Source organism: Heptranchias perlo, chromosome 1, assembly GCF_035084215.1.
Source record: "Heptranchias perlo isolate sHepPer1 chromosome 1, sHepPer1.hap1, whole genome shotgun sequence".
In the NCBI taxonomy this organism is placed as follows: Eukaryota; Metazoa; Chordata; class Chondrichthyes; order Hexanchiformes; family Hexanchidae; genus Heptranchias; species Heptranchias perlo.
The window spans coordinates 113,371,367-113,390,722 of NC_090325.1; the positions used below are offsets into that span (position 1 = coordinate 113,371,367).

At 43.0% G+C, this 19,356-nt stretch overlaps 1 protein-coding gene across 1 annotated transcript; it reads right to left on the reverse strand.

Annotated features, from left to right (window-relative positions):
• Positions 1-514: 514 nt before the first annotated feature.
• ostc (oligosaccharyltransferase complex subunit) lies at positions 515-13,295 on the reverse strand. The gene is made up of 4 exons (XM_067989723.1): positions 13,110-13,295; positions 10,801-10,894; positions 9,644-9,841; positions 515-667 (listed from the first exon to the last, which is right to left on the reverse strand). The coding sequence occupies exons 1-4, from the start codon at positions 13,246-13,248 to the stop codon at positions 649-651; spliced, it is 450 nt and encodes a 149-aa protein (XP_067845824.1). The 5' UTR covers positions 13,249-13,295; the 3' UTR covers positions 515-648.
• Between the last annotated feature and the right edge of the window lie 6,061 nt (positions 13,296-19,356).

Consider the following 19,356-nt stretch of genomic DNA (forward strand, 5'->3'; position numbering starts at 1 on the left):
ACTTCCGGCACAAAATATCATAGAGATTAAATGTGCAAGGGCAAGTCATTCATTGCCCTGCTACAGCAAATTCTGGGCCAATGAGTTTGCTTGTTATTTTACGAAACAAGATCAGCTCTCCCACTATTAAAAGGAGTAATGCCCAATCCAATAGACTGCTCGCACCCCACAATATGGGGTCTGGCAATTATTTTGATTAGTCTTCTGCACCTTTTTTAATCCATGACTAAGCCCACCAGAAATAAGGTGATAAAAAAATCAAATGTAATATTCTAAGGGTTGTCTCAGCTGCATATAAAAACATCCTTGACCTCCCTCAGTCCACAATTACAGCGGTGCAGCCTACATAACAGTTTACCCCGTTGGCAACAGCAAAACCACAAGCTGCACATGCAAACCTTTTCCCCCTGGCTCTTCAAATACTTACCATGATACTGATGAGTTGATAGTGTTATCTTTGAACTGAAACAGTTCACAGCAGTTAATAAAGCTACAGTACCATATTTAATACAAATGTTGTAAAAATGTATTTATTGTGTTCTTTACAAATGCTCTTATATCTCCACATCACAGCATACAACTTTACACAGTTTCGGGTTGGTTTCCTCCATTATGGAAATTCTGGCTTTGGCACTTCTAATTTGATATCTAACCCATCAAGTAACCCCTGAAAAAAAAATTCAGATCTTTAAAAAACAAATTATATTACATAGTAATATCATCCATTCCCATTCCAGGGCAAATAGGCTCAAGTTGTTATTCCCTCAATGGATCAAAACTAATAAGACATATTGCACACATTCACCATGAAACAAATCCATGATTTAATTCAGTTTCCAGCACACTAAAAATGACCTCCGGACACTAGGGAGGAACTGACCTCAATGGCAGCAAGGTGATAGTTTTTTTCTCCAGTCGCAAAGCAACTAGGAATCTAATTTTTTTTTAAAAAAACAAAATGGCATTTGGTACATTGCAGAAATCTGGTCCATCAGTAAATTTTGAAAACTTTTGGTGAAAAAGTGGTGTTTTACTCCACCTAGCAAAACACTGCTAATCAGTTTGTAGAGAGAACATAATGCACAATTATATTCATGCTGAAAAATAGAATTTAAATAGAGAAATTAGCTCAATCACCCTTTGGTAAACATTTGTGCTTTTGAATTTTCCAATGCTGTACTGACTTAAGGAGAGACTGACAATTCAGTAATAATTGTGAGGACTTTTGTGCCATTCAGCCAAGCCCATGAGGAACTAGGTTGCAGCTTTCCAAGCTTTCTTCAGATAGGACTCAGCCAGACAGGACATTTTCATACCATTAGATGGCCCTAGTTTCGAACCTTGGTCCAATGGAGGCACTGTGCCATCCAGTCCTTCAACTAATCCACTGTCTTATTCTCAAGCAAATATTTGACTTAAAGGAGAAATAATATTAATACCCTGTGACTCAATCCTAAAACCTACAAGTTTCTCAATGGCTGCTGTGGTTATGTTTCAAAACTGGTCAGAGGCAGTCATTGCACAAAGCACTTCTTGATTAGACAACATTTTGCTTCATTAATAAATGGGAATGTTTTGCTGCCTTAACCCTCATCTTGCATTCAAATTGTATGAGATGGAAAAGGAAAGCATCATTTATGAAGATGCATAAATAATTTAAATGTTTTCACATCAAGCCTGATCCAGCACAGAAGGAATTTTATATATAAATAAAAAATCAGGACATTTTGAGCTGACTAAAAAAGTAAAATTGGATCAAATGATGGAGTAAAAGAAATTACAAATGGAAACAGCCATGGTGTAATTTGAGAAGCCTCCAAGTGGAGTCAACCGCCTAGAAGCATCTTACAGAACCTCACTAGACCACCGTGCATGGAATTATTTAAAGAAGTACATCAACAATATTTTTCCATTTCCATGGCACATATACATATATAACACATACAAACACAAAATAGCAGATGCTGAGAAGGTTAAGACAGGGGAAAAAGGCATTGCCAAAGGTTTTTAAAGGAGGTTCTGAAAGAAGCAAGCAAAATAGCAAATGGAGAGAAATAAGTAGGGAGTTCCACAGAGCCAGAGCATTGTAGCTAAATAAACAGCGACCAATGGGATGAAGAAGTGGGCCAGTATTAGAGGAGTGGTAGGTGCATGCAGAGATGTTAGGCTAGAGATCATCACTAAGCAGGATGAGGTGAGGCCATGGAGGGATTTAAAAATGGAGACAACATTTTTGAAGTCAACTCACTGGGGTATGGAGAGTCAGTGCAGCTTGAAGAGGGGGTAATGGGACTGGGGACTTAGTGCAAACGAGGATACAGGCTGCAGCATTTTGGATGAGTTGAAGCTTATGGAACATCTGAGGTAGGGAAGCCAGCTGGGAGAGTATTCAAGAAGTCAAGTCCTGAGGTCGCGATGAAAGCATGAACCTAGGGCAGGGGTGTCCAAGCCGTGCCCCTTGGGCCACCTGCAGCCCCACAACCTTTAAAAATTGGCCCATGAAAATTAATCCTTCTTAAATCGATGCCTGTCATACACAACTCCACTTGTCTAGTACAACTGATTGCAGTATTATTCAAGATATACTGCCTACAAATACTTTACATGAAACCAATGTGTTTACCCCTTTTCCTACAACCTTGAGTAAAAAACATTGAATAATAATCATGGGAAATTTCAACCACCCCCAAATAAACAGGCAAGAGGTTGGGAAAGGAGAAAAGGGAATGGAGTTTTTAACGTGTGCACATGATGCCTTTCTTACCCAGTATGTGAGAAGCCCAAGAGAGAAATCACTGCTGGTTCTAGTAATGGGAAATGAACCAGAACAGATATGTGAAGTAAGCGTGGGGGAACATCTAGGCAATAGCGATAACATAATAAGGTTTAAAATGTTTGAGAAAGACATAAGAAAGACAAAGAGGAAAGTAATAGATTGGAAAAAAGCTAATTGTGAGGGGCTGAGAATGGAAATAGGGAAGGTAAACTGGAAAAAATGTTGACAGACGAAGAAATAGAACAGCAGTGGGTAATATTTAAAACGGTGATCAATAAGAGTTCAGGAGAAATATATTCCTCTAAACAGCAAGAACAAACTAACCAGTAATGAAACACATGGAGGAAGTGAGAGATAAGGGTAAAATTGAAACTAAAAAAAGGCATACACTAAGTATAGAGGAGAGGATGACAAAGGGGAATATGAAGAGGGTTAGGAAAGAAGTTACAAAAACAATTAGGAAAGCAAAGAGGAACTACGAGATTAAATTATCAAGGAATATAAAAATAAATAGTAAGGTATTCTAAAGACACAATAACAAAAGAAAAATCAGAATAGGGATAGGGCCACTAAGGGATGCACAAGATAAACTTACAAGTAACGACAGCAAAATGGTAGAAATATTGAATAGTTACTTTGCCTCCTTTACCAGGGAGACGAACAAGGTAGGCAGGACATTAGAAGAGGAGATCGAAAAAAATATTAAAACATTTAAGATAGAAAGCAGGGAGATAATCGATAAACTAAATCAAATTTAGGGAGGATAACACTCCTGGACCGGATGGATTGCATCCCCAAATATTAAAAGAAGTCATGCCTGGTGAACCTGATTGAATTTTTGAAAAGGTGACTAAAGTAGTGGACAGGGGAATCATAGAACGGTTACAGCAGAGGAGGCCATTCGGCCAGTCGAGTCTGCGCCGGCTCTCTGCAAGAGCAATCCAGCTAGTCCCACTCCCACGTCCTTTCCCGTAGCCCTGCAAATTTTTTTCTTTCAAGTACTTATTCAATTCCCTTTTGAAAGCCATGAATGAATCTGCCTCCACCACCCTTTCAGGCAGTACATTCCAGATCATAAATACTCACTGCACAAAAAGGTTTATCCTCATGTCACCTTTGGTTCTTTTGCCAATAACCTTAAATCTGTGTCCTCTGGTTCTCGACCCTTCCACCAATGGGAAGAGTTTCTATATCTATTCTGTCTACACCCATTATGATTTTGAATACCTCTATCAAATCTCCTCTCAACCTTCTCTGCTCTAAGGAGAACCCCAGCTTCTCTAGTCTGTCCATGTAACTAAAGTCCCTCATCCCTGGAACCATTCCAGTAAATCTTTTCTGCACCCTCTCCTTCCTAAAGTGCAGGGCCCAAAATTGGACACATACTTCAGTTGTGGCCAAACCAGTGTTTTATAAAGGTTCAACATAACCTCCTTGCTTTTGTACTCTGTCTCTGTTTATAAAGCCCAGGATCCCGTATGCTTTTTTTTAAAAAACTGCTTTCTCAACCCGCCCTGCCACCTTCAATGGCCTGTGCACATACACCCCCAGGTCTTTGTTTCTGCACCCCCCTTTAGAATTGTGCAATTTAGTTTATATTGCCTCTCCTCGTTCTTCCTGCCAAAATGTATCACTTTGCACTTCTCTGCGTTAGATTTCATCTGCCACATGTCCACCCATTCCACCAGCCTATGTCCTCTTGAAGTCTATCACTATCCTCCTCACTGTTCACTACGCTTTCAAGTTTTGTGTCATCTGCAAATTTTGAAATTGTGCCCTTTACACCCAAGTCCAAGTCATTAAAATATATCAAGAAAAGCAGTGGTCCCAGCACCGACCCCTGGGGAACACCACTGTATATCTTCCTCCAGTCCGAAAAACAACCGTCCACTACTACACTCTGTTTCCTGTCACTTAGCCAATTTCGCATCCATGCTACCACTGCCCCTTTTATTCCATGGGCTTCAACTTTGCTGACGAGCCTATTATGTGGCAGTTTATTAAACACCTTTTGGAAGTCCATATACACCAGAACAATCGCATTGCCCTCATCAACCCTCTCTGTCTATGGATGTTGTTTATATGGACTTCCAGAAGGCAGTCAATAAAGCCCCTCAGAAGAGATTGTTAACTAAAGTCGAAGCTCTTGGAATTGACACCAAATTACTGACCTGGTTAGAAAATTGGCTGAGCGGCAGGGGACAGAGTAGGGATAATGGGCAGGTACTCAAATTGGCAGGATGTGACTAGTGGTGTCCTACAGGGATCTGTGTTGGGGCCTCAACTATTCATTGTATTTATTAACAACTTAGATGACAGGATAGAGAGCCACATATCCAAGTTTGCCAATGACACAAAGATAGGCCAGCAATTTTATTTTAAATTCACAAGCTTTCGGAGGCTTCCTCCTTCCTCAGGTAAATGTTCAGGAGCTCCTGAACATTTACCTGAGGAAGGAGGAAGCCTCCGAAAGCTTGTGAATTTAAAATAAAATTGCTGGACTATAACTTGGTGTTGTAAAATTGTTTACAATTGTCAACCCCAGTCCATCACCGGCATCTCCACATCATGACAAAGATAGGCAGCATTGTAAGTAGTGTAGATGGAAGTATAAAATTACAGAGCGGTATTAAAAGATTAAATGAACGGGCAAAACTGTGGCAAATGGATTTCAATGTAGGCAAGTGTAAGGTCATTCACTTTGGATCTAAAAAGGATAGATCAGAGTACTTTCTAAATGGTGAAAAGCTCGAAACAGTGGAGGTCCAAAGAGACTTAGGGGTCCATGTACATAGATTAAAATGTCTTGGAAAGGTATAGAAAATAATCAAAAAGGCTAATGGAATGCTAGTCTTTCTTTTTCTAGAGGACTAGAATACAAGGGGGTTGAAGTTATGCTACAGCTATAGAAAGCCCTGGTTAGACCACACCTGGAGTACTGTGTTCAGTTCTGGGCACCGCACCTTAGGAAGGATATATTGGCCTTGGAGGGAATGCAGCGTAGATTTACTAGAATACCACCTGAACATCAAGGGTTAAATTATGAGAGATTACACAAACTAAGGTTGTATTCCCTGGAATTTAGAAGATTAAGGGGTAATTTGATCTAAGTTTTTAAGATATTAAGGGGAACTGCTAGCTTCTCTCTATCTATCCTATTTCTGCTGGTTGGGGAGGCTAGGACTAGGGGACATTGCCTAAAAATTAGAGCCAGGGCTATTACGAGTGAAGTTAGGAAATACTTCTACACGCAAAGGTGGAAGTTTGGAAGTCTCTTCCCCAAATGGCAGTTGATGCTAGCTCAATTGTTAATTTTAAATCTGAGATGGAAAGATTTTTGTTAACCAAAGGTATTAAGGGATGTGGGGCTGACGCAGGTATATGGAGTTAGGTCACAGATCAGCCATGATCTCACTGAATCGCGGAACAGGCTCGAGGGGCTAAATGGTCTACTCTTGTTTCAATGACATATATATAAAAATTCACTAGAAAATAGTGTCGGAGGATTGGCCGACAGCTAATGTTATTCCTATATTTAAAAGGGGAGATAGAACCAGTCCAGTGAGCTTAATGTTGGTGGTAGGAAAGATAATGAAATCTTTACTCAAAGATGTAACAGAAAGACTTCTAAAGAACAAAAAAGTATTAGTCGTCAGCACGGATTTCAGAAGGGAAAGTCATGCTTGACCAACCTTATTGAATTCTTTGAAGTAACAGAAAGAGTAGATAAGGGCAAAAGAGTAACTAGGGAGAGAGTAGGGCCTCTTAAGGATCAACAAGGTCATCTATGTGCGGAACCACAAGAGATGGGTGAGATCCTAAATGAATATTTCACATCGGTATTTACGGTTGAGAAAGGCATGGATGTTAGGGAACTTGGGGAAATAAATAGTGATGTCTTGAGGAGTGTACATATTACAGAGAGGGAGGTGCTGGAAGTCTTAACGCACATCAAGGTAGATAAATCTCCAGGACCTGATGAAATGTATCCCAGGACGTTATGGGAGGTTAGGGAGGAAATTGTGGGTCCCCTAGCAGAGATATTTGAATCATCGACAGCTACAGGTGAGGTGCCTGAAGATTGGAGGGTAGCAAATGCTGTGCCTTTGTTTAAGAAGGGAGGCAGGGAAAAGCCTGGGAACTACAGACCGGTGAGCCTGACATCTGTAGTGGGTAAGTTGTTAGAGGCTATTCTGAGAGACAGGATCTACAGGCATTTGGAGAGGCAGGGACTGATTAGGAACAGTCAGCATGGTTTTGTGAGAGGAAAATCATGTCTCACAAATTTGATTGAGTTTTTTGAAGGGGTAACCAAGATGATAGATGAGGGCTGTACAGTAGACGTGGTCTACATGGACTTCAGCAAAGCCTTTGACAAGGTACCACATGGTAGGTTGTAACATAAGATTAAATCTCACGGGATCCAAGGTGAGGTAGCCAATTGGATACAAAATTGGATTGACGACAGAAGACAGAGGGTGGTTGTAGAGGGTTGTTTTTCAAACTGGAGGCCTGTGACCAGCGGTGTGCCTCAGGGATCGGTGCTGGGTCCGCTGTTATTTGTTATTTATATTAATGATTTGGATGAGAATTTAGGAGGCATGGTTAGTAAGTTTGCAGATGACACCAAGATTGGTGGCATTGTGGACAGTGATGAAGGTTATCTAGGATTGCAACGGGATCTTGATAAATTGGGCCAGTGGGTCGATGAATGGCAGATGGAGTTTAATTTAGATAAATGTGAGGTGATGCATTTTGGTAGATCGAATCGGGCCAGGACCTACTCCGCTAATGGTAGGGCATTGGGGAGAGTTATAGAACACAGATCTAGGAGTACAGGTTCATAGATCCTTGAAAGCGGAGTCACAGGTGGATAGGGTGGTGATGGCGGCATTCAGCATGCTTGGTTTCATTGGTCAGAACACTGAATACAGGAGTTGGGATGTCTTGTTGAAGTTGTACAAGACATTAGTAAGGCCACACTTGGAATACTGTGTACAGTTCTGGTCACCCTATTATAGAAAGGATATTAAACTAGAAAGAGTGCAGAAAAGATTTACTGGGATGCTACCGGGACTTGATGATTTGACTTATAGGGAGAGGTTGGATAGACTGAGACTTTTTTCCCTGGAGAGTAGGAGGTTTAGGGGTGATCTTATAGAAGTCTATAAAATAATGAGGGGCATAGATAAGGTAGATAGTCAAAATCTTTTCCCAAAGGTAGGGGCGTCTACAACGAGGGGGCATAGATTTAAGGTGAGACGGGAGAGATACAAAAGGGTCCAGAGGGGCAATTTTTTCACTCAAAGGGTGGTGAGTGTCTGGAACGAGCTGCCAGAGGCAGTAGTAGAGGCAGGTACAATTTTGTCTTTTAAAAAGCATTTGGACAGTTACATGGGTAAGATGGATATAGAGGGATATGGGCCAAGTGCAGGCAATTGGGACTAGCTTAATGGTATAAACTGGGCGACATGGACATGTTGGGCTGAAGGGCCTGTTTCCATGTTGTAAACTTCTATGATTCTATGATTCTATAAGGCTAATACAGTAGATGTAATGTATTTGGATTTTCAAAAAGCCTTTGATAAGGTACCGCATTGTAGACACATGGCTACAATCAGAGCGTGTGGAGTCAGGTGACAGGTAGCAGAATGGATAGCAAGTTGGCTACAAAACAGAAAACAGAGAGTAGGAGTTAAAGGTAGCTACTCAGACTGGCAAAAGGCAGGAAGTGGTGTTCCACATGGATCGGTGCTGGGACCATTGTTGTTCACAATTTACATTAATGATTTGGATATGGTAATCAGAAGTACAATTTCAAAATTTGCAGACACCACCAAATTGGGGTGTGTACTTAAATCAAAAGGAAGAATGTGCCAAAATGCAAGAAGACATTAATAAACTTGCAGAATGGGCATGTAATTGGCAAATGAATTTCGATATAGATGAGTGTGAGGTGCTGCATTTTGGTAGGAACGATAAGAAGGCCACACACTGCTTGGATAATAAGAGTCTAAATGGGAGAGGGGAGCAAAGGGATCATGGGGTACAGATACTTAAATTACTAAAAGCAGCAATGCAGGTTAATTAGGCCAGAAAAAAAGCAAATCGAGCACTAGGGTTCATTTCTCGAGGGGCAAAATTGAAAAGCAAAGAAGTTATGTTAAACTTGTATATAACCTGGTTAGACCACACTGGGAGTAATGTGCACAGATCTGGTCTCCATATTATGAAAAGGATGTAAAGGCATTGGAGAGGGTGCAAAAAAGATTCACAAGAATAATACCAGAACTGAGAGGATATCCTTATCAGGAAAGGCTGAACAGGCTGGGACTCTTTTCTCTAGAAATGAGACACCTGAGGGGTGACCTGGTAGAGGTCTTTAAGATAATGAGATTGATAGGGTAGACGTAGAGAAAATGTTTCCACTGGTCCCAAACTAGAGGTCATAAATATAAAATAGCCACTATTAAATCCAATAGGGAATTCAGCAGAAACTTCTTTACCCAAAGAGTGGTAAGAATGTGGAACGGTCTACCACAAGGAGTAGTTGAGGCAAATAGAATTGATGCATTTAAGGGAAAGCTAGATAAGCACGAGGGAGAAAGGAATAGAAGGGTATGCTGATAGGGTTAGATGAAGTATGGAGGAAGGACATTCATGTGGATCATACCAGTTGGGCCGAATGGCCCGTTTCTATGCTGTAGTTTCGATGTAACTTTCCTTGACCATAAATGCTCAAATTCTAAACTAAAAAAGGTTAAAATGTGTTTGGACAAAGTAAGTAAAAACAGCAGTGTGTATTATTTGAAATAAAGATACAACACAAGAGCAGCATTTGGTACAGGTGGGCAGATTGCTACTTACGGCAGTTTCATTCTCATGAAGACTCGCGCCATGAAGAAACTCAACAGGACACTGACGAAACCAATGAATAGAAGCAGGAATCTGTTCAGCTTCGGAATGTTGGGTGCGTTTGAGCGATCCAAGATTATGAACCCTAGACCTCCCATTGTAAACAGAAAACTAGAAGCAAGACCTTCCATAATGTACTGTCCATTCACTCTGCAAAGGTGAAAAGAAAAAACATCCTCAGCTCTAATTTGCTGTGGCTCCATGATAAGGAACAACATATGGGAACAAGTCTCAAGCACTGGAGCTACTCTTAAGGATTTGAATGTGAAAGATTACTTGTTCTGTAAAGCGTCATCAGAGACACACGTGGTCTCAATTTTAATGAGCTTTGATTACCAATCACAATAAAAGGTTAATTTCTCCTATTACTAAAGGTATCAGCATGCTGCTCTACTATATGTATAACAGTCCCATTCTAAAATAATAATACAAGGTGGCTGTTGGAAAAGACCATTATATTTACATCACTGGAAGTGCAGTACCTGAATTCTGACCATCAACCCCCCCACCACCACCCAATTACTCTGCTGAATGACTGATTAGGCTATAAACCTCAGTTATGTTTAAAACACAACCATTTTTAAAAGAAAATATTCTCGGATTTGAAAACTAAAAAGAGATATTCCAAAACAATTTTTAAAATTAGCAAAACAAGGCAAAAACTTAGCTGTATTGTAATTTTGCAACAAGGTGATGCCTTACTGACGCAGTCAGTTTATCCCTCGATAGCTGAACCACACAGACCAAAAAGGTCCCAGATTTGATTCCGGGGCACAAATGGCCTCAGTGCCCTTGGTTTACAGGGGTAAATACAACAGCCACTGACAGAGGGGCACACGTGTAGACATCAAGTAAGAACAAGATAATGCTCAGTTGTGATGCCCTGTCTGCCAACCTGGAATAACCTACTGAAGCCTGCCATCCAGGTTAATATTACATATGAAAATAGTAATCCATACAAATGTCCACTTGGGCAACAATCCAGAAGGTAACTGGCATCTATGGAACCATTACCAGCAAGGATTCAAGGTCTTCAGAGGTGGGGAAAAGGGAGAAAACTGACAAGAACAAAACGAAGCAAAAAGACTGCAGTGGCATCCCAGTCATACCTGTATGCTAAGAAGGCTACTGGCCTCTGGTGGCCATGTTCATCTGTCATTGATCCTACACTTGGAGGTTCCACAATGACATCATAAATGATACCTAATAACAAAGCATTAAAAATCTTTACAAATACAGCAGCAAATGAGCAGACAACTCTGCAGCACTCCTCACATGCAGTTTCTATACCATTAAAACCATTTTGCTCAAAAGCTAATCACAACATTGGAGGAAAATGAGACCAGGTTTCCTGGCATCTGATCGCAGTGGCTGCAAAACAATTCACAGCCTGGTACGCTGAGTATTTCAAGTGAACGTGCCTCCCTCCTGACCACGTTGAATCCTTCCGCAAGTGCCAGTCATTCTTCATTATCTCATCCAAATGATTGCCGAGGTGCACGCAAATAGAACAATTCGTGTCTGGAGGCTATTCGACTATGAAGGAGAAAGCACTGCATCACAGCCAAGCCTGATATTTCCCTCATCCCGTGTCCAAACACACACACACACACACACACACACACATCCATCATAGGTTGCTGGATTCCAATTAGAAGCAGGCACCCTGGATTATTTGCTAATTCCCTACCCCCACCTTTGCTGAGATCAACTAAACCAGCATAGGTCAAGCACTGAACCCAGGACCTTCCTGATCTGCATGGTTCAGCGACTCAAAGCTTTAACCAGCTAAATCATCAGGGTCTCAAAAATATAATCATTTTAAAAGTCCAATAGCTACTCTACAGGCCTCCTCCATGGCTCAGTTGGTATGTGGTATTGAACAAAACAGACCAAGAATGTACCAGCTGCAATGCCCATCTCTAGAGATATAGCTGATCAGGGTGCAGTAGAGGCACTCAGCACGCTGAGCTAAGGAAAGAGGAAAATCAAAATCAGTTACTGCCTTGGCTGCAACTGTTTCCTTTTCTCAAATCCAACAGGCTACCAACATTCACCATCTAGGCTGACACATGAATACCGACTTGTGTTAAACATCAAATTGTATTTTAATGTTCACCCAGTCCAGTCTCAATTTGACCATGCTCAGTTAAGGAAGATATTAAAGAGGGCTCCAACAGCGATTTTGAAATTAAAATTATTGAGCACAGGTGTCACTGGCAGATTGGAGCATCGATAACCAGAACCAAAGGGCATGAAGTGAAGAGAGGAAAGAAGAGGGATTACCAAACCCTACACAGGACCTGCAGTCTACACCTAGGGTTAAATCATGGTGAGGGCGAAAATCTTGAGAGATTTCATGCGTGTAAGTTAGAGACTAATTTAAAAACAGGATCAAGGCTACTGTCCAATGTTAGAGTTAAACAGCAGCGAGCCGCCCAACTCACTGACTGACCCTGTGGAGCCAACAATCCCCGGACCTACAGGCGAGCGAGCAGCTCAAGACTCCATTTAACAATTTGTATTTCACACACGACCCTCACGGGGTGGCGGGGCAACAGGAGACATTCACCCCCTCCCGCTCCCATGGGGATGGCGGCATCACCGAGAAGGGGTTTGAGAGAGACGGAGAGAGGGAGATGTGGTGTTGGCCGCGGGGGGACCGGGGGGGGTGTTGGCCGCGGGGGGACGGGGGGGGGGGGGGGGGTGTTGGCCGCGGGGGGAGGGGGGGGGGTGTTGGCCGCGGGGGGACCGGGGGGTGTTGGCCGCGGGGGGACGTTGGCCGCGGGGGGACCGGGGGGGGGTGTTGGCCGCGGGGGGAGGGGGGGTGTTGGCCGCGGGGGGACCGGGGGGGGGGTGTTGGCCGCGGGGGGACCGGGGGGGGGGGGGTGTTGGCCGCGGGGGGACCGGGGGGGGTGTTGGCCGCGGGGGGACCGGGGGGGGGGTGTTGGCCGCGGGGGGACCGGGGGGGGGGGGGGGTGTTGGCCGCGGGGGGACCGGGGGGGGGGTGTTGGCCGCGGGGGGACCGGGGGGGGGGGGGGTGTTGGCCGCGGGGGGACCGGGGGGGGGGGGGTGTTGGCCGCGGGGGGACCGGGGGGGGGGGGGGTGTTGGCCGCGGGGGGACCGGGGGGGGGGGGTGTTGGCCGCGGGGGGACCGGGGGGGGGGGGGGGGGTGTTGGCCGCGGGGGGACCGGGGGGGGGGGGGGGGGGGTGTTGGCCGCGGGGGGACCGGGGGGGGGGGTGTTGGCCGCGGGGGGACCGGGGGGGGGGGGGGTGTTGGCCGCGGGGGGACCGGGGGGGGGGGGGTGTTGGCCGCGGGGGGACCGGGGGGGGGGGGGGGTGTTGGCCGCGGGGGGACCGGGGGGGGGGGGTGTTGGCCGGAGGAGGGTGAGGGGGTGGGGGAGGGGGGTTGACTCACCGCCGGTGATGAGGAAGTAGGAAATGATAACCAGCGCGTACACGGTCATGGCGGACGGCATGTGGAGCCAGCCCGGCTTCTTCAGCTTCACATTGGGACATTGGAGCAGCGCGAACGGCAGCCCGAACACCGTCTCCATCGCCAACCGCCAACCACCAACCACTTCCGGCGCACCGCGCGACGTGTCCCGGAAACGCCGCCAATCACTTCCAGCGCGTCACGCCTAATCAGCGATCGTTTTGTAGATCACGTGATAGGCCGGTTGCGGAAGTCCCCTCAGGCGCGACCGGAACCAAGTGACGATTGACAGCCCTCGGCGATGACGTCACAATTGCTATTTTTTTTTGAGGTGCAATCTCAGTGTTTCGGCCCCTGAGGCTTGTGTGTTATAATCACTATTGATGGTAGTCATGGTGTTGTAAAATTGTTTATAATTACTATTGATGGTAGTCATGGTGTTGTAAAATTGTTTATAATCACTATTGACAACCCGTGCTTTAGGGTTAGAGCTGGGGGTCAAGGGTTAGAAATGGTCATTGGCAACAGGTTGTAAATACCCTCTCTGCTGGTGACACCCTATTGTCACTAGGCATGCCCACAGTTTAAATATGGACTCAGTGCCAGAGGACTGGAGAATTGCAAATGTTACACCCTTGTTCAAAAAAGGGCGTAAGGATAAACCCGGCAACTACAGGCCAGTCAGTTTAACCTCGGTGGTGGGGAAGCTTTTAGAAGCGATAATCCGGGACAAAATTAATAGTCACTTGGACAAGTGTGGATTTGTTAAAGGCTAATCGTGTTTAACCAACCTGAAATAAAAATAAAATGCTGGAGAAGCCCAGCAAGTCAGGCAGCATCTGTGTAGAAAGAAACAGAGTTAACGTTTCAGGTCGAAGACCTTTCATCAGAACTGGAAGATGTTGAAAGAGTTAAAGTTTTTAAGCAAGTACAGAGCCAGGGAAAGGTGGAGGGGGGAGGAAGGAATGAAAGGGAAGGTCTGTGATAGGGTAGAGGGCAAGAGAGATTAAGTGACAAAAGGATGATGGTGCAAGACAAGGAAGGGGGTAATGGGACAGGTTATGAAACAAAAGGTTGGTCAGGAGTAGCTGTAAATGGCAACAGCAGAACCATTACCAGCACTTGCTGTCCAAAAAAATGGGAGCAGTGGTTATGATCTGAAGTTATTGAAATTAGTGCTGAGTCAGGAAGGTTGTAAAGTGCCTAAACGAAAGATGAGCTTGCTGTTCCTTGTACTTGCTTAAAAACTTTATCTCTTTCAACATCTTCCAGTTCTGACGAAAGGTCTTCGACCTGAAACGTTAACTCTGTTTCTCCACAGATGCTGCCTGACTTGCTGAGCTTCTCTAGCATTTTCAGCTTTTATTTCAGATTTCCAGCATCCACAGTATTTTGCTTTTGATTAAACTAACTTGATTGAGTTTTTTGATGAGGTAACAGAGAAGGTTGATACTGTGTCTATGGACTTCCAAAAGGCATTTGATAAACTGCCACATAATAGGCTTGTCAGCAAAGTTGAAACTCATGGAATAAAAGGGGCAGTGACAGCATGGATACGAAATTGGCTAAGAGACAGAAAACAGAGAGTAGTGGTGGACAGTTGTTTTTCGGACTGGAGGAAGGCACACAGTGGTGTTCCTCAGGGGTCGGTACTAGGACCACTGGTTTTCTTGATATTAGTTAATGACTTGGACTTAGGTGTACAGGGCATAATTTCAAAATTTGCAGATGACACAAAACTTGGAAGGGTAGTGAACAGTGAGGAGGATAGTGATAGGCTTCAAGAGGACATAAACAGGCTGGTGGAATGGGTGGACATGTGGCAGATGAAATTTATCGCAGAGAAGTGCAAAGTGGTACATTTTGGTAGGAAGAACAAGGAGAGGCAATATAAACTGAAGGGTACAATTCTAAAGTGGGTGCAGGAACAGAGAGACCTGGGGGTATATGTGCACAGGTCATTGAAGGTGGCAGGGCAGGTTGAGAAAGCGGTTTAAAAAGCATACGGGATCCTGGACTTTATAAATAGAGGCATAGAGTACAAAAGCAAGGAGGTTATAATGAACCTTTATAAAATGCTGGTTCGGCCATAACTGGAATATTGTGTCCAATTCTGGGCACCGCACGTTAGGAAGGATGTGAAGGCCTTAGAGAGGGTGCAGAAAAGATTTACTAGAATGGTTCCAAGGATGAGAGACTTCAGTTACGTGGATAGACTGGAGAAGCTGGAGTTGTTCTCCTTAAATCAGAGAAGGTTGAGAGGAGATTTGATAGAGATGTTAAAAATCATGAGGGGTCTAGACAGAGTAGATTGAGAGAAGCTGTTCCCATTGGCAGAAAGGTCGAGAACCAAAGACACAGGTTTAAGGTAATTGGCAAAAGAACCAAAGGCGACATGAGGAAAAGCTTTTTTACGCTGCGAACGGTATTGATCTGGAATGCGCTGCCTGAAAGGGTGGTGGAGGTGGATTCAATCATGGCTTTCAAAAGGGAATTGGATAAGTACTTGAAGGAAAAAAAATTGCAGGGCTACAGGGAAAGAGCGGGGGAGTGGGACTAGCTGGATTCCTCTTGCAGAGGGCCGGCACTGGTTCGACGGGTCGATTGGCCTCCTTCTGTGCTGTAACCTTTCTATCGTTCTACAATTCTAGGTCATCTCCTCCAAGCTCTGCCCTTCACAAATTCAATCAGCTACCCTTTTACTGCCATTCCCCAGCATTCAGTGCGTTCCTTTTTGTTTCAAAATCAGATATAGTGTGTTGGTCTGAAACCTTTACTGACTCACCGCAACCCCTGGTTCATACAGGTGGCTCGCTGACAAAACAACAGGCCAAGTCACAGTCAAGGGCATGGGAACAGTTTCTGGAGGGCAAGAGAGGAGCGGCATCCTGGGGGAATGTGAGAGTGTTCCTCCGATCTAACAGTAGTCTGAAGATAAAGGAAATAGGAGATGAGAGTAATAAAGTAATAATGGTAGCATAAATGGTCAGGTAACAGATAAGGTTATAGAACATAAGTATAAAATAGCTGTTAAAAATAAAGCAAGAGGAACGATTAATAAAAACAAATTAAATTGCCTGTACATATCCGAGACATAACGGGGGAACTGGAGACAATAATTCATAGCAGCGAGCCAGATATAGTAGAGACAACTGAAACATGGCTTAATAAAGAACAGGACTGGCAGTTAAATATTGCAGGATATAATGTATTTAGAAAGAAGAAGGAAAGAAGAAGTGAGTGGGGTAGCTCTACTAATTAGAGATAGCAATGGCAGTAGAAAAAAGGGACTAACTAAAATTAAGATAGAAACAGAATCCATATGGATTGAGACAAAGGATAAGAAGGTAATAGGGGTATACTACAAACCACCTAATAGTGGAAGGGAAGTGGAGGGAGAAATAGGCAGGCAAATCTATGAAATAAGTAAAAGACGTGGAATAATAATAATGGGGATTTCAACAATCTCCAAATAAACTGGCAAGAAGAGGTAGTGAAAGGAGAAAAGGGAATGGAGTTTTTAACAATGTGTTCAGGACTCTTTTCTTACCCAGTACGTATGAAGCCCCACAAGAGAGAAAGCACTGCTGGATCTAGTAATGGGAAATGAACCAGAGCAGATAAGAGATGTAAGTGTAAGGGAAGATCTAGGCAATAGCGATCACAACATAGTAAGGTTTAAACATAATGATTGAGAGAGACATATGTAAGGCAAAGACCAAAGTAATAGATTAGAAAAAGCTAATTATGAGGGGATGAGAATGGAACTAGGGAAGGTAACATGGAAAAAAAATTGACAAACAAAGAGATAGACTAGGAGTGGGAAATATTTTAGAAGGTGATCAATGGATTTCAGGAGAAGTATATTCCACTAAAAAACAAGAACAAACTAGCTAATAATGAAATACCATGGATGAATAAAGAGAAATGGGTAAAATTGAAACTAAAGAAAAAGGCATACACTAAATACATAGACAATAAAGGAGAGGATGACGAAAGGGAATATGAAGAGGTTAGGAAAGAAGTCAGAAAAACAATTAGAAGGCAAAGAAGAACTACGGAATGAAATTATCAAAGAATATAAGAAATAATAAAGTATTCTACAGATGCATAAATAATAAAAGAAAAATCAGGATAGGGATAGGACCACTAATGGATGCACAAGATAAACTCATAGGTGATGACAGTGAATTGGCAGAAATATTAAATAGTTACTTTGTCTCAGTTTTTACCAGGGAGACTGACAAGGTGGACATGACATTAGAAGAGATCAAAGAGGAGATCAAGACATTTAAAATAGAAAGGAGGGAAATAATTGATCAACTCGACAAACTTAGAGACATCCACGCACACTCAAAGAAGCTAAGGAAGAGATAACAGAGGCACTAGTGTATATATAGAAAAATTCAATCGGAAAGGGAATCGTGCCAGAGAATTGGCAGGCGGCTAATGTTATTCTTATATTCAAAAAAGGAGATAGAATAAATCCAGGGAACTATGGACCAGTTAGCTTAACATCGGTGGTAGGAAAGATATTGGAATCATGATTCAAAGATGTAATAGAAAAACACCTAGAAAACAAAAATATAATAAAGAATAGTCAGCACAGATTTCAAAAGGGAAGGTCATGCTTGACAAACCTTATTGAATGCTTTGAAGAAGTAACAGAAAGAGTAGACAAGGGTAATGTAGTGGATGTAATATACATGGACTTTCAAAATGCCTTTTATAACGTTCCACATAGTAGACTCATGACTAAGGTCAGAGCATGTGGAGTCAGGGGACAGGTGGCAGAATAGATAGCAAAGTGGCCGCAAAATAAAAAAGAGAGCAGGGGCTAAAGGTCGTTACTCAGACTGGCAAAAGGTGAGATGTGGTATTCCACAGGGATCGATGCTGGGACCACTGTTGTTCTCTATTTACAGAAATGATTTGGACTTGGGAATCAGAAATACAATATCAAAATTTGAGGATGACATCAAATTGGGGAAATAGTTAATACTGAGGAAGACTGTGACAAAATAGAAGAAGATATTAACAAACTTGCAGAATGAGCTTGTAAATGGCAAATGAATTTCAATAGAGATGTTGCACTTTGGTAGAAGGTATAAGGAGGCCACCTACTCCTTAGAAAATAAGAGTCTAAATGGGGTAGAGGAGCAGAGGGATCTAGGGGTACAGATTGACAAATCATTAAAAGTAGCAACACAGTTTAACAAAAGCTGTAAAGAGTACAAACAAAGCACTGAGCTTCATTTCTAGAGGAATTGAATTCAAAAGCAGAGAAGTTATGTTAAACCTATATAGTACCTTGGTTAGACCACACTTGGAGTACTGTGAACAGTTCTGGCCTCCATATTACAAAAAGGATGTAGAAGCACTGGAAAGTGCAATAAAGATTTACAAGGATGATATCAGAACTAGGAAAGACTGAACAGGCTGGGGCTCTTTTCTCCAGAATAGAGAAGACTGAGTGAGGTCTGATAGAGGTCTTTAAAATTATGAAGTGGTTCGATAGGGTTGACATACAGAGCACGTTTGCACTTGTGGAGGAGTCCAAAACTAGGGGCCACAAATATAAGATAGTCAAAAAGGAATTCAGGAGAAACTTCTTTACTTAGAGAGTGGTGAGAATATGAAACTCGTTACCACAAGGAGTTGTTGAGGCGAATAGCATAGATGTATTTAAGGGGAAGTTAGATAAGTACATGAGGGAGAAGGGAATAGAAGGATATGCTGATGGGGTGAGATGAAGGTGGTAGGAGGCTCGTCTGGAACATACACATGGACCTGTTGGGCCAAATGGCTTGTTTCTGTGCTGTAAAATTCTATGTAATTCTATGTGATAGATTGGGTGCGACACTGACGTTACTGAGACTATTTAATGAATGTGAGGCAGCAATCAACAAGATTATCAAGATGTATCTCAAAAGCGGTTAGAATTCCTTAACCCAGAGACACTGAGTCAATTTGTAGGACCCCACCCCCAACCCCAGATGAAATCAGCTAAATCTGGGTTTGTATGGCTCAGTGTTTACCCATAGTGCCATTAGGAAGCTGCATTGATTTTTGTAAATTTTTATTTTAGTTTACAAATGTTTTATAGCCGCAGCATTTCCTGGTACATTACATATTCACATTGTGCATGTGATAGAGTTGAGGAACAATGGATTATATTGGCAGCTTGTGTTGATATTTACTCTTGCCTTGGAGTGATTTGGAAAGAGTC